The sequence below is a fragment of the Stenella coeruleoalba genome (assembly GCF_951394435.1).
Source record: "Stenella coeruleoalba genome assembly, chromosome: 1".
NCBI classification, from domain to species: domain Eukaryota; kingdom Metazoa; phylum Chordata; class Mammalia; order Artiodactyla; family Delphinidae; genus Stenella; species Stenella coeruleoalba.
In genome coordinates, this window is record NC_137169.1 from 54616622 (window position 1) to 54629285 (window position 12664).

Here is a 12664-nt window from a genome sequence, read left to right on the forward strand (position 1 = left end):
CTTTTAAGTAAGATAGTTTTCAAGAATATTTCTATTCATTTTAAAGAAGATATGTGTCATTAGGTGCTTTGTGTAACATAATTCCTTTAAATACAAGAACTGTGTATGATCCGTAATATTAATTCAACAGATTTAAAGAAGGAAATAATATTTCCAAAGGAAAAAAGACATTTAAGTGTGTTTCAAGAAGTATTTCCTCTCCTCCCTTTGTGTCTCTCACCATCTTTTGGGGGTTTTAGAATTAGGGAACCAAGCATTGATGGGAGAGGAGTGTGGCCTCTGGTACTGGTTCTCGAGCGATGTTTTGCTGAACTTAGGGTTCACTGGGGTCCTCTGGGGCTGAAGGGGGCTTAAGCTGGAGAGCAGTGGGTACATCTTTTGGCATTGCCTCTCTCCCACTCCCATTTTGGCACAATTGGAGACACTGGCTCTGCTGTCAGACCTCCTGGGTTTGACCATAATTCCCATCCCCCCCCAACAAGCTGAGTAGGCAAGTGCCTTAATATCTCTGCCTCAGGCTGTCCAATCTTAGAATGGAGTTAATAATGGTACCTACCTTATGGAATTGTTGAGAAGATCTCTGAGTGTTATCCTCTCAGACATTGGGAAAACCTGGACAGATTTTGTTTTTCGTTTTTGTTTTTTTTGCAATTCTCTCTCTATAAAAATATGAATAATACCACAAATTTTGGTATATTTTAAATTTCTCTTCAACAAATTAGTGGCTTTGTCACATGAACAGTAATGGTGCTACTTACGAAGTCATTATAGGTTTTATAAAAAGATATCATTTCATAGTGCGGTGTAGGTGGTGTGATTGGGTATTTGAACAGTTTAAGGTTGCAGGACTGTGCTGTCTTCTTTCTTGGTGATTGTACTGAAAACTTATTTTGAAGATTACATCAGACATCCAAATCTGAGGTCACTGCGGATTAGGTCGTTGTAGACACTGAGCATAGTAATTCTCCACTCCTGATTTTCCCACAGCGGGTAAGGGAGGCTCTCACTTCCCTCTCCTCAGTAAATAAACTGAGTCCCAGAGTGGAGGGGCCCCCTCATTCAGGACCCTAGATGTGGGGTGATTGTGAACCCAGGGCCAGAGCAATGCCCAGGCTGACTAACCCCTGGCGCTGTTGGGGAATGTGGCCTGCCTGCCCTTCTAAGGAGAGCAGGCTCTGACTTTCCCAAACAGGTGCTTTTGGTGAAGGTGTCGTACCTGGCTATGGGCTTCTCCTCCACCGAGGCGCTGGGGAGAGGAAGGAACCAAGTCTGAGATCCTTGTGTCTAAAGTAACGCTGCCTACCAGAGAACTTGAAGCCATTGCACCCTCGCCTCCTTCCCACCCTCTTTCCCCAGATGATCACGAGCAGAGACCTTCTTTTACCACAGAAGAAAGTGTGCCCCTTTTGTGTGACTCACGCCAGCTGTTTAGATATTCCCTGTGCGTCTCTCTGAACTCGGCTTCTAAGGAGACATATCATCTCTTACGGGCACAGACAAAGGAAGATTAAGGGCAATGAGAAGGCAGCATGCATTTATTTCTTTTCTTTTAAATTTATTTTATTGAAGCATGCATTTACTTCTAAGCCATCTCTAAGGCCTGGCTCTGTCTTAGGACTGTGATTTTGGCCAAGTCACTTGACTGCTGTGGGCCTCACTTTCTTCATCTGTCAGATGAGGAGACTGTACCAGATAAGAGGCTTAAAATTTTTTTGTTTAAAGCGTCGGCGCATTTTCCCACGACACCTGAATATGTAACACAGAGAAATGTAGAGTTGTTCCTGTTGAAGGAGGAGCTATAGCCTGGGCCCCTTGTCCTCTGTACCCCCAGATCCTCCAAGGTCCCCTATAAGGACACCTCCAGAAGTCCTTAGGTTTGAGTCATGAGCTACTTGAACTTGTAAGAAATTAAAATACTGCATATAACACCACATGACACTTCTACTTTATATCTAAGGAGAGAAGGATCCACATACGATTGCCACATTAAGACATGCACCCCTTTTTAAAAAGTTATAAATTTGTTAACTCTGTGGGGAAAACGCCCCACAGTGGTTATTAAAGTTTGACTCACAAGCAGCAAAAAAACCCCACTAACAAACAACATAGTTTGCTAAATAAGTCCTGGGCCTCTACGGCCCACTCAGATATAACACTGCAGGACTCAGTGTCACTGGTCATGAAGGGCATTGGGGCAGCCACTTGTCCCTCACCCTTGGCCTTTGTGACCACTGGGCTGGCCACCAGTCTCGTGAGAATGCTGGTTTGTGCCTGTGTAACCTCAGCTTGTTACTGGATGAGAATACGGGATGTGGCATGGCCAGGGGCTTCTTGGAAGAGCCTCTGCATCCTGTGAACATGGGGTTGTTCCCTGCCAACTGCTGAGACAAACCAGTGATCCTCGTGGAGAGCACAGGCTTTTATCAATGAGGAGGATTCAAGGCTTATTATTTTTTCCCCTCCCTCCAAGTGACACTCCCACTGTTCAGGCTTAAATACCAAAACCTTATGTTTGCAGAATCAGTGCCAAAAAGTCACTCATCAGTGAAACTGCAAAGATAATAGCTCCTATTGATCAACTTGGGAGAAGAATGTCTTGCCCTCCTGCGGAGGTCAGGAAAGATAAGAGCTGGAGTTTTCTCAAACATGCTGGATTTGCTTAAATTGGATAAAACCACATAAAAACACTGATGTTCTAAGAGAACTGGTGACCGATTCAGGAAAACCTCACAAAATGAAAAGATTGGCTTGGATTAGTAAGGCATGCAAAACAGGGTCTTTCTAAAAGCACAGCAAATGCGTCATTTCAAACCTAGACAGTGACATAGCTGCTAACTGGAGTATGTCCACACGGCATATGCCCGTTTGCCTTGCTAGACAGAAGGGGAGGCATGAAAGATCTTGAGTATCCACTCTATGCTGGGCACCCTTTTGGTGCGGGACCCTTTTGGTCCATAATGTGATTTAGTCCTTACCACATTCCTGTGAGATGGCTTTTATTGTCCCCATTTTACAGATGAGAAAATAGTGGTCAAAGGATGTTAAGTAACTTGGTCCTGATCACAAAATTAGTAAGTGGCAGAAATTAGTATCTTAATGTAGGTGTGTATTTCCATTAAATATTCTACTGTCTCCCAGTTGGCACATACAAATTTGCCATTACCACAATAAATTTTACACACAGAGAGGCTGCTAGTCTGGTATTAAATATCTCATCCTTTTGCCACGGTGAAGAAAATAAGAGAGGAGCTGAATCCATTAGTGGAGATCCTGCAGGGTCAAGACTAGCGGTCGCATCTCTCTAACGCTGCTGCTGACCCTGGAATCGAGGGCTCTCAAATTGAGATGTGCTCAATTTTTCTTGCTTAAAATTCAGCCTGCTTTTCGGGAGGTGAGGGGGGAACCTTATTAAACATCATTTTTGTGAGGGGCTACATTTAACTACTAACATTAAACTTTTCACATTAAATAATCAGCCTTTCTTTCAAAAAAAAGTGGCCTCAGAAGACAATATTTTTCAGGGAGATTATTCATATTTTAAGATATTTTATCTATTTTATCTGTTTTTATTATCATTTTATCTGAAAAGTTGAACATGTGGTTATCTCGAGGAATAGATCTGGAGTCTGAGAACAAAATTCCTCAGAAGCATCACAATCACTTAATGAGCTTGTGAATTGAAATTATCTTTGCTGTAGCCTAAGAACCCAGTGGTAATTAGTGTCCAGGGACACATGGGGAACAATTTCAACTGTTAGCAGTGCCAAGAATCCATTCATTTGTCATCAGTCTCAAATTATATTCAATCAGCAATTCAAATTCAGACTAGAAAAACCAAGTGACATGTAGCTAACTTTCTATAAAATTAACACTGTAAAGTGAAACCTATGTTTCTGGCAATTTAGCTGTGAGCAGCAGTAAGATGAAGCTATGAAAATATTGAATGTAAATGCTGTCAAAATCTGTCTTAATCCCACCACTTCCCCACTCTTTGCTTCCTTGCCTGAATTGCTGCCGTGGCTGCCATGCTTCTATTCCCAAGCTCCCCGAAGTTCTGAGTATTGGAGTGCTTGATGAGCCTTTTTATAAGAGGAACCACAGCAATCCAAAATACTGCCGACAAGGGGCCTTTATTCAAAGAGCCAAAGTGGGTGGCAGCAGGATGGGGGTCAGCGTGGAGCTGCAGTTGGAATCACACATGGAAGGCTCCAAAACGTAGACAATTAGCACTTCCTGGTGAAATCACCTGCATGAAATACCCGTTCCGAGGACAAGTGGTTGATGACAGAAGCACTGTCTTCCACTGTGGTTTTGCGCTAAGCATTTTTCTTACCTGGGCAGATTTTCCTTTTTGGCTTCATAGTTTGGAATTCTCTGTGCTGTAAGGTCCCTGCTATACTGCCCATCTGACTTCAGTTCCCCTTAAAAGAGTCTATGCTGTTGTCGGCTCAGGATGGAGCAGGTGACTGGGGCTGTTTGGGGTGGGAAGGGTACGTGTGGCTTGTGTACTTTCTTTCCCACCTGCTTTCTTTTCCCACCTGAACAGGGGAAGCGACAAGCCAAGGAGGCCTGCACAGACCAAACAACCTTTTGTCTCTGCTGTACGTGGCAGGTTGATTGGAGACCCAGTAGACAAGCTAGAAGTGGCCTCTGCAGGGTCTCAGTGGGTAAACATCCTGTCCTCGGCAAAGCTCACTGCTGACGGGTTGTGGCTTCTATGGCCACGTGGCAGACGGTCCCCATCAGTAAATAAGGAAATGTAGAGAGTGTGCTTATCTAGGTGAAAAGGTGAAGCCAGAGAGAGGTAAGGTGAAAAACAAGTCAGGTTTCACAGACTTGAGGACTGGGCAGCATGGGCTGCCAGGAGGTATGTGCCTGGTGGAGTCAAGCGGACCTGGATGTGAATCCAGTTCTTCCACTTACTAAAGTTTATCTTGCATTCTGACACAGATCCATTTTCAGTGACTACCTAGAGTACTGTGTTGAAAAGGCTGTAAGGCAGACCCCAGGTTTAATAAGCAAAAAGGGCCATAATTGACTAATGATGTCTGAAGGAAGGGGAAGTGATGGCATGGGTGCCACGGATCTAACGACCCAGGCTCTGGGCTCTCTGAGATCCTGCCTAGCACTAAAGTTCTGTAATGCAGTGAGTGTGTGTGTGCGCGTGTGTGTGTGTGTGTAACCTAACAATTGGTTAGTGCAGTCCTATTAGAATGTGCTAGTAGGATGGTGTCATGGGTTAAATTTTCAAAAACAAAGACATCATTTGTATATTACAGTATATCACTGAAGAGTTTTAAAATTTTAATAGTGTATCATGTCCCTTAGACTATTGATTTGCACATTTGCTTTAATTTATAGTGGTTTTGAAAATTATCTTTGAATTTAGGTTACCACGAATGACTCTCCATATTCAAATACTTAGCTTTCATTTGTCTTGACTTAAAGTTTCAATATAGAGAAATCGATTTCTCTATTAATAGAAATGCTATCAGTTCACAAACACAAATGAAGCCAGCAGCAGGAACGATGCTGTTCTCATGTTTCATGGGAAGACTATTGACTATATTAATCTAAGACTTGTCTTCTAACAAGAAAAGGAAGAGTTTGTGTTGGATGGTATTTGGTCATTTCTGTAGGTTTGGTTTTTCGTCAATGAAATATTTGTATTTTAATTTTCAAGCCTGTGCTTTAAAGAAAAACAGCTTGGAATCTGGCCTCCAGTGTGTTTGTCTGGATGGCCTCTATGGTGCAGGCACCCCTGCCAGGCAAGTAGAGCAGACATTCAAGTTTACTAAGCTGTGGGACCGCGTGGTTTCTCTTGGAAGGCAGGGCCTTTGGAAATCTCCTGTGATGCTTCTAACAGCCCATATGTTACTATATTTAATATTGCCCTCGTCTTTTTCCCCTCCCTTCTTTGTCTTTTCAGAAACAGAGTTGTCAGTCACTGCTGACTTAGTGCCTACCTCATCGTGGAACATTTCAAGTGAGCTCGACAGAGGTACACAGTGGGGACACGTAGGGGTGGAGGTGGAAGAGGGGAGGCATGAAATGCCAGGTTTACTCCTGGCATGGCTGTCTTTGAAATCAACTGCTTTTTAGATCACTAGAAGGAGGCGGGGGCCAAAATAAATTCCCTGCTTACTGTGATCATTTAACATTTAATTACTTGGAATTCTATTATTTCTGGAAAGGTTTGTTGTTGTTGTTTTTTCCTCTCTCTCTCTCTCTCTCTCTCTCTGTCTCTCTCTCTCTCTTTCCTTTCCCTTCTTCCCCTAAAATGTTCCACATGCTAAAAATGCTTCAAGATGTGGAAAAGGGTAGTTTCTGACCTTCCTGACACTGCATCTAGTGGATCTTATTTAGAGGATTTGATTCTGCCTGAGCCAGGACTGATCAGAGCTGTTTGCTGGGTGACCTTTTACAGTGAGTATTTGATGTGCTTGCAGGGTTCAGGGCAGAGTATTTGGAATGTTTGTAATTGCCTGTGTGTACAGATGGCAGCTTCCTGTGTGCACGTGGAGGACAGGTTCCTGCTATGAGTCTGTTGTAGCATTAATTAAGTCCTGCCGTATGCTAAGCACTGGCTACTCTGTAGAGATCCTATGTCCTGGAAGATAAATCAGGACACATTCAGAATCCCTGAAATTGGCTCATCCTACCCTTCAGGCTTATTTCTCTTTAGTCCCCTTTATGCCCTTTTATGCATTTCCAGCCCGATTTCTATTTCATCTTATATGTCCTGTGCTTTTTTGCTTCTCTACTTTTCTCTTAGCTGTTCTTTCCATCTGAACTGCCCTTCCTTCCTTGCCAGTCTCCATTCTCTCCCCTCTACAGGGCAACAAATTACTTCTCCTTTAAGTCTGAGCATATAGTCTATATTAGCCACAGTCTTATCTAATCCCTCAGCAGGAAGTGGCCTTTCTGTATTTGGAACCCCCATAGTCTTTTTCTCTGTTCTTCTCTTAGCATTTTCTATGTTATATCATGGTGATTTACATACTTGTCTATCTCACCCTTAAACCTGGAAGTTCCTTGTAGGTAGGATATCTATTTTGTTCTTTTTTTTTTTTTTTTCCTTTCTCTATTAAAAAATCTAGTAGAGACTCTCATTCATAGGAAATCCTCAATAAATATGTATGGAATGACAGGTGAGTCACACTGTAGTCATATAGATGGATGGGCCACATCCATATATATATATATACAGATACCTTCAACAATCTTACTGAGTTTCTACTTTAGTTCAGGCATGATTTTAGGTTCTGGGATTATAGTGATAAAAGGAGCTCAAAAATCATTGTCAAAAATTGCCTTTTATGATCCGCTGTCTTTTGTCTGCTCGTGTATTCACTGGGAGTTAGATTTCCTCTCAGAGGAATGAGAATGTTACTTTATAAAACAGGAATGGGAAGATCTACTTTGTTGGTTATGCTCTTCAGGCATTTTAGGGTGGCGGGATGAGGTGAGATGTCTTTTCACCTTAAATCAAAGGACATTTAGGATCATTTGTTATCAAATTTGATCTGGACATTCTTTTTCTAATTAAGGATTAAAACAGGGACTGCACGTTATGCCTCTGCATCTCCAGCACCAAGCACAATGCTGCGGAGGCAGTAGTTTCTCAACAGATATTCGTGGATTTTTTTTTTTAACGGAAAAGAAGAAATAAAGCATACTAAATGTTAAAGCAGTGCTTATTCTGTGCCATGCAGTGTGCCAGGGGCTTTCAAGTATGTGAACTTACTTGGCAAGCTCCTTATAGCACCAACAGAAAAAAATACATCATTGCACACTACCTGTTACTGATCAAGTTCCAGTTACGGCTCTAGAAGGACATCAGTATGTGCTGAAAAGGCAGCAGAGCCACCAGTCAACTACCTAGCCTGCCAGACTTTGAATTTCTAGCAGACCAGCACTGCAATTAGCAGCTGTTGCCCTTCAAGAAAGTAGTGTCAAGTAGTAGAACCTACTGGCCAAAGGGTGGAACCTACTGGCCAAAGGGTGGAACTAAGGCAGTCCCGAAACTCCTTTGATTGTTTAGCATGGCCTTCCAGAGAGCATGGATGGCTTTCCAGGGGTTCTTGGTGTCTTCTTTCTCTAGAAGGTAATTAGTATGTGGTCTTTACTTCCCACTTAGAATGAAAGCGAAAGCTGATTGATTCATTTATTCACTCATTTTGATCAATTCTTTATTGCTTCCGACTCTGATCTGGGCACAGTCTGAAGACTCAGGATCAAAGGATGAATCAGGGACTTCCCTGGTGGCGCAGTGGTAATCCACCTGCTAATGCAGGGGACACGGGTTCAAGCCCTGGTCCGGGAAGATCCCACATGCCGCAGAGCAACTAAGCCCATAAGCTACAACTACTGAGCCCACATGCCACAACTATTGAAGCCCACGTGCCTAGAGCCCATGCTCCGCAACAAGAAAAGCCACCACAATGAGAAGCCCATGCACCGCAACCAAGCGTAACCCCTGCTTGCCGCAACTAGAGAGAAAGCCCGCGTGCAGCAATGAAGACCCAACGCAGCCGAGAAAACAAAACAAAAAAAGATGAGTCAGACCAGGGTCTCTGTCCTCCTTGAACTCAGAGCCAAGAGAGAAGGACTGATATCTAAAGGCATAAGAAAAACTTTCTGGTCAGATTGAGTTGTCAAGGGACATTCCTCCCAATCACAGAGAGATGCTAGTGTAAATACACAAGGGAAAAAAAAATCCATCACCAGTCTGGTATGCAGAAAGGAGAAATCTCCAGGTGCCCGAATTGAAGAACAAGCAGTGTTCAGCAGGAAGGAATGAAACAAAAGGTCCTATGAAAACATGGGAAGTATGTATGGTTCTTAGGGGCTGGAGTTTCAGAATCCTATAGGGATGAGAGCTGAGGCCATAGGAAACAAACTCCTTTCCAAGGCTGTCAATGAGGAATGACAGACCTGAGCATGAAATAAGGAAAATTCTGCCAAGGATCTGGTATGGAAGTCTATCAACCACCCTGGGCCACTGGGATCACCCACAAGAAATCAAAACCCCAACCTGTGTTCTCCATGGGTATGGGGTTGGTATACTTCTCTTATAGTGCACAAGCCACAAACCAAAAAGATAATGTAAAAACTTGGTCTGGAATTGATTAAACTATGAGATCCTGACAGGGGACAGCCTAAAGCCAAAAATCATCGTCAAAAAACGTCTCAACAGCCCAGCACGTATGGGTCTCCCACCAAAAACAAAATTTAAAAACTCAAAACCACAAAACAACAGAACTCCTGATGTTAAGTAATTTTAAATATTATAGTGTGTTCAAGAGAGGGAAAAAAAGCCACCATTAGTGAGAGTCAGACAAAACACATGGAGAAGTTCATATCTTAGGAACTAAAAGCAATAGACCAATTTGAGAGAGTAGATATGTTTAAAATGTTTCCTGGTGAAAGAGGAAATAGAAACCATAGGCCAAGTACAGGATAATATGACCAAAAAGTAGACATTTTACAAGAACTAAATAGAAATTCTATAATTGAAAAATAGAATTATAGAAATTAAAAATTCATCAAGTGGGTTGAACGGTGGCTGCACTCAGCTGAAGAGAGAAATGGCGAACTAGAAGACAGATTGAAGATAATATGGTAGTTCAGAGAATGGACCCTGGAGCCAAGGTGACTAAGTTTGAATCCTGACTCTGCTACCTGCATGCTGTGTGACTTTGGGCAAGCCACTCCACCTCTCAGTGCTTTGGTCTTCTCATTTGTAAGATGAGATAATAACAGTACCTACCTCACATGGTGGTTGTGAAAATTGATCTGGCTAACAAATCTGATAAACTAATCAGTTAAGAAGTAACAGCTGTTTTTGGTTAATACAGTTATTACTTTGGGCTTGGTAGTTAAAAAAAAAATCATTGGTATTTTGGCAGGCTTGTAAGGAAAGCGTATATTAGGGTTGGAGTGAATGTTTCAGATCCTGTTAAATCAGCCCATGTCAGCAGCCACCCACTCTGGCCTCCCCCACATGGCTGTTCACCCACACCAGCACCATATTTAGTTTGGTAAACAAGGTTCTCTATGGTCTTACCCTTGCCAGGTCCTCTCACCTCACCCCTACACTCCATACTTTGTACTCTTTGTTTCAACAACCTGCCTCTCTAATTCCCTAAGTATATCCTTCTATACTTCCAGTCTCTCTGCCTTTGTTCCTACAGTTCCTTTTGATTGTATTGTCCTTAACCTTATTCTTCACTTGGCTGACTCCTTTATTTAAGCATCACCTTAACCATTGCCTCACCCCCTTCTCCCCGCAGTGCTTCTAATGGGCATAGTGCTGAATAAGACCACCAGGGTTCCTGTTTTGGTGGACCTTGCATTCTAGAGGGAGAGGCAGATAATTACGAATCCTTTCATCAACCCCATTGACCATGCCATCCACAGTGCCCCGAAACATTTAATATGTGGGGTACCATATGACCCCATGCCTGTCTTGCTCAGAATCCTTACCAGACTGTATTGACATCATCGATTCCGTGCCCATCTCTTTAAAGTCAGGTCTCTCTTATCCATTGGCAGCTCTTATTGCCCAACCAAGTGCCTGGTGTGTAGTGGAAAACGTGTTAAATGGTAGGGGTTCCAATGCCATCTGTGCCAACTAGTGTGAATTCCTACTAGGTGTGAGGCACCTGCTGAGCATGTGAAGGCATCATTTGAATTCGCACCACCGTGGGCAGCAGAACAGATAGGCAGCTGAGGCTCATGAGGGTTAAAGGAAGGGCATAGCTGGTGAGTGGCGGTGCCAGGATTCCCACCAGGGCCTCCACACCAAGTCCAGGGATCCATGTCCAACATGGCAGTTGACTGCACTGTCTCCCCTGCATTCACATCCCTCCTCCAGTGGGACCATTTCCCTCACATGGAGAAACAGTAAAATAAAAGTCCGTCACTTGGTATTCTTTAATGCCTTTCTCTTCACCGACCTGCTCTGTTCCACCCATCAATCCCATTCTGGCTCCCCAGCCTCACGCTGGTGCTGGTTTTCTGTTAAATGAGTCCAGTCAGTGGCATTAAACAGTTACCTGTTTATCCTTTCCAACAGGAAATGAAATTTAAAAGAGACAAGGCCACCCGGGAAGAGCCGTTGAAAGCTACTATTGACAGGGCATGGGGGTAATTTCTGAAACAAATGCTTCAGAAGCAAGAGCCTTCTAAAATAAATCGATCTACAGGGGCCCAACCTCAGCTTCCCTGTGGAGGTTTCGGGGTGGGGCATGATGAGGGCCTCTTTCCCCCTCTTCCATTTTCAGTCACATGAGGTCTCAGAGGTTCTCTATAGAAAGCCAAATGTTTCTTTTGGAGAAAGCCCTGGAAATTGCACCCGTAGGTAGCAGAAAGGGAGGGAGCCTACAACTTAAAAAAATACTGAGGCCTCATTCCAACTGCAAACAGTTCTCTGTGCTGACAGGCTAGATTTGGGGGTATTTTCGTCCTGCTCTGCTTTTCTAAGAGCTGGCTTTCTCTACCAGCTCAGAGCTTTACACATGGTAGGGAAGCGTGTAGCAAGGTTCTTATGAGCATAAACTCTGGAGTTACTATGACTCTGAGCTTCCTTTCGCTCACCTGTGGAGCAGAGGCCTTCATCTCTATCACTAAGATTGTTTTCCTGGCCAACAAACACATCTGTGGGTTCCATTTGTGCTGTGCCCTAGGACAGCTGCTTGCGTGGTCGCAATAGACAGATACATGCTGGCCTCTACCCCTTAGCTCACCATCAAGGGTTGTGACCAGGTTTTCTAGTTCAGGAGTGGTTGCTTCCTCTGTCCCCCCTCTCTGTTACTTGATTTGTCTTTGGTACATAAAGAGGCTATTTAAATAGCATTGACTGGTCTATACCTTGGAGCTTGGTTCACAGCTAGTCCTCATGGGACAGCTGAGTCCTTTCTTTGTACTCCTAATAGTATGTATCAGGAGCAGGGACAGTGGGTGTAGGGGTAAGAGGGGGATGGACTAGATCAGGAGACTTGGTACTTGGCAAGCTAAAGAGTAGTCCTCCTGGGACTGGTAGGTGGTTGGAGGAATTTCTGGGGGAATTGCTGGGGGTAGTTTTGTGGTGTTTGAAACAGCCCGAGTTCAGCAGCCTTTGGCCTTCTGCAATGTCTTCTTAATATTGATAGCATCATTTTCTTTAAAGGACTGATATCATACTGCCACTATTAATCGCAAAAGCACTTGGAGCCTCTGTAACCTTATATGGAAAATGGGAGAAGCGGTATCACTCCAAAGCATAAAATAGAGTCTAAAGTCCCACCACAGTCTCTAGAACAGATAGTTGCTCATTTCAGGTAATTCTCTTACCCCCACCCCTTCTTATTCCCAAGGGGAGGGTAGTATGATCCAGTGAATGAGCACTTGACAAAGAACCTAGATTCTAGTCCCAGCTCAAGTGCACAACCAGGTCAGTGACCTGTCATTTAAGCTCTGGGCCTCAGTGTTCTCATCTGTAAGAAGGGAGTTATCGATTCTTGTTCTGTGAGGCTTCAGTGCTGCAGGTCCATTATGGTAGCCACCTGTAGCTGTTGAGTACTTAAAATGTGGCCAGTCCAAAATGAGATTAGTGTGACTGTAAAACCCAAACCAGCTTTCAATGGCTTATTCCATTGAAAAAGGACTTAAAATATCTTAT

At 43.5% G+C, this 12664-nt stretch overlaps 1 protein-coding gene across 2 annotated transcripts in view; it reads left to right on the top strand.

The window, feature by feature from the left end:
- The window catches only part of ROR1 (receptor tyrosine kinase like orphan receptor 1), a 409006-nt gene that overhangs the window by 232029 nt on the left and 164313 nt on the right, over window positions 1-12664 (top strand). For both annotated transcript variants that reach the window (XM_079903186.1, XM_079903188.1), the window contains exon 2: window positions 5930-6001. In XM_079903186.1, coding sequence (XP_079759312.1) covers window positions 5930-6001 — 72 coding nt within the window. The remainder of the gene's footprint in view (window positions 1-5929; window positions 6002-12664) is intronic.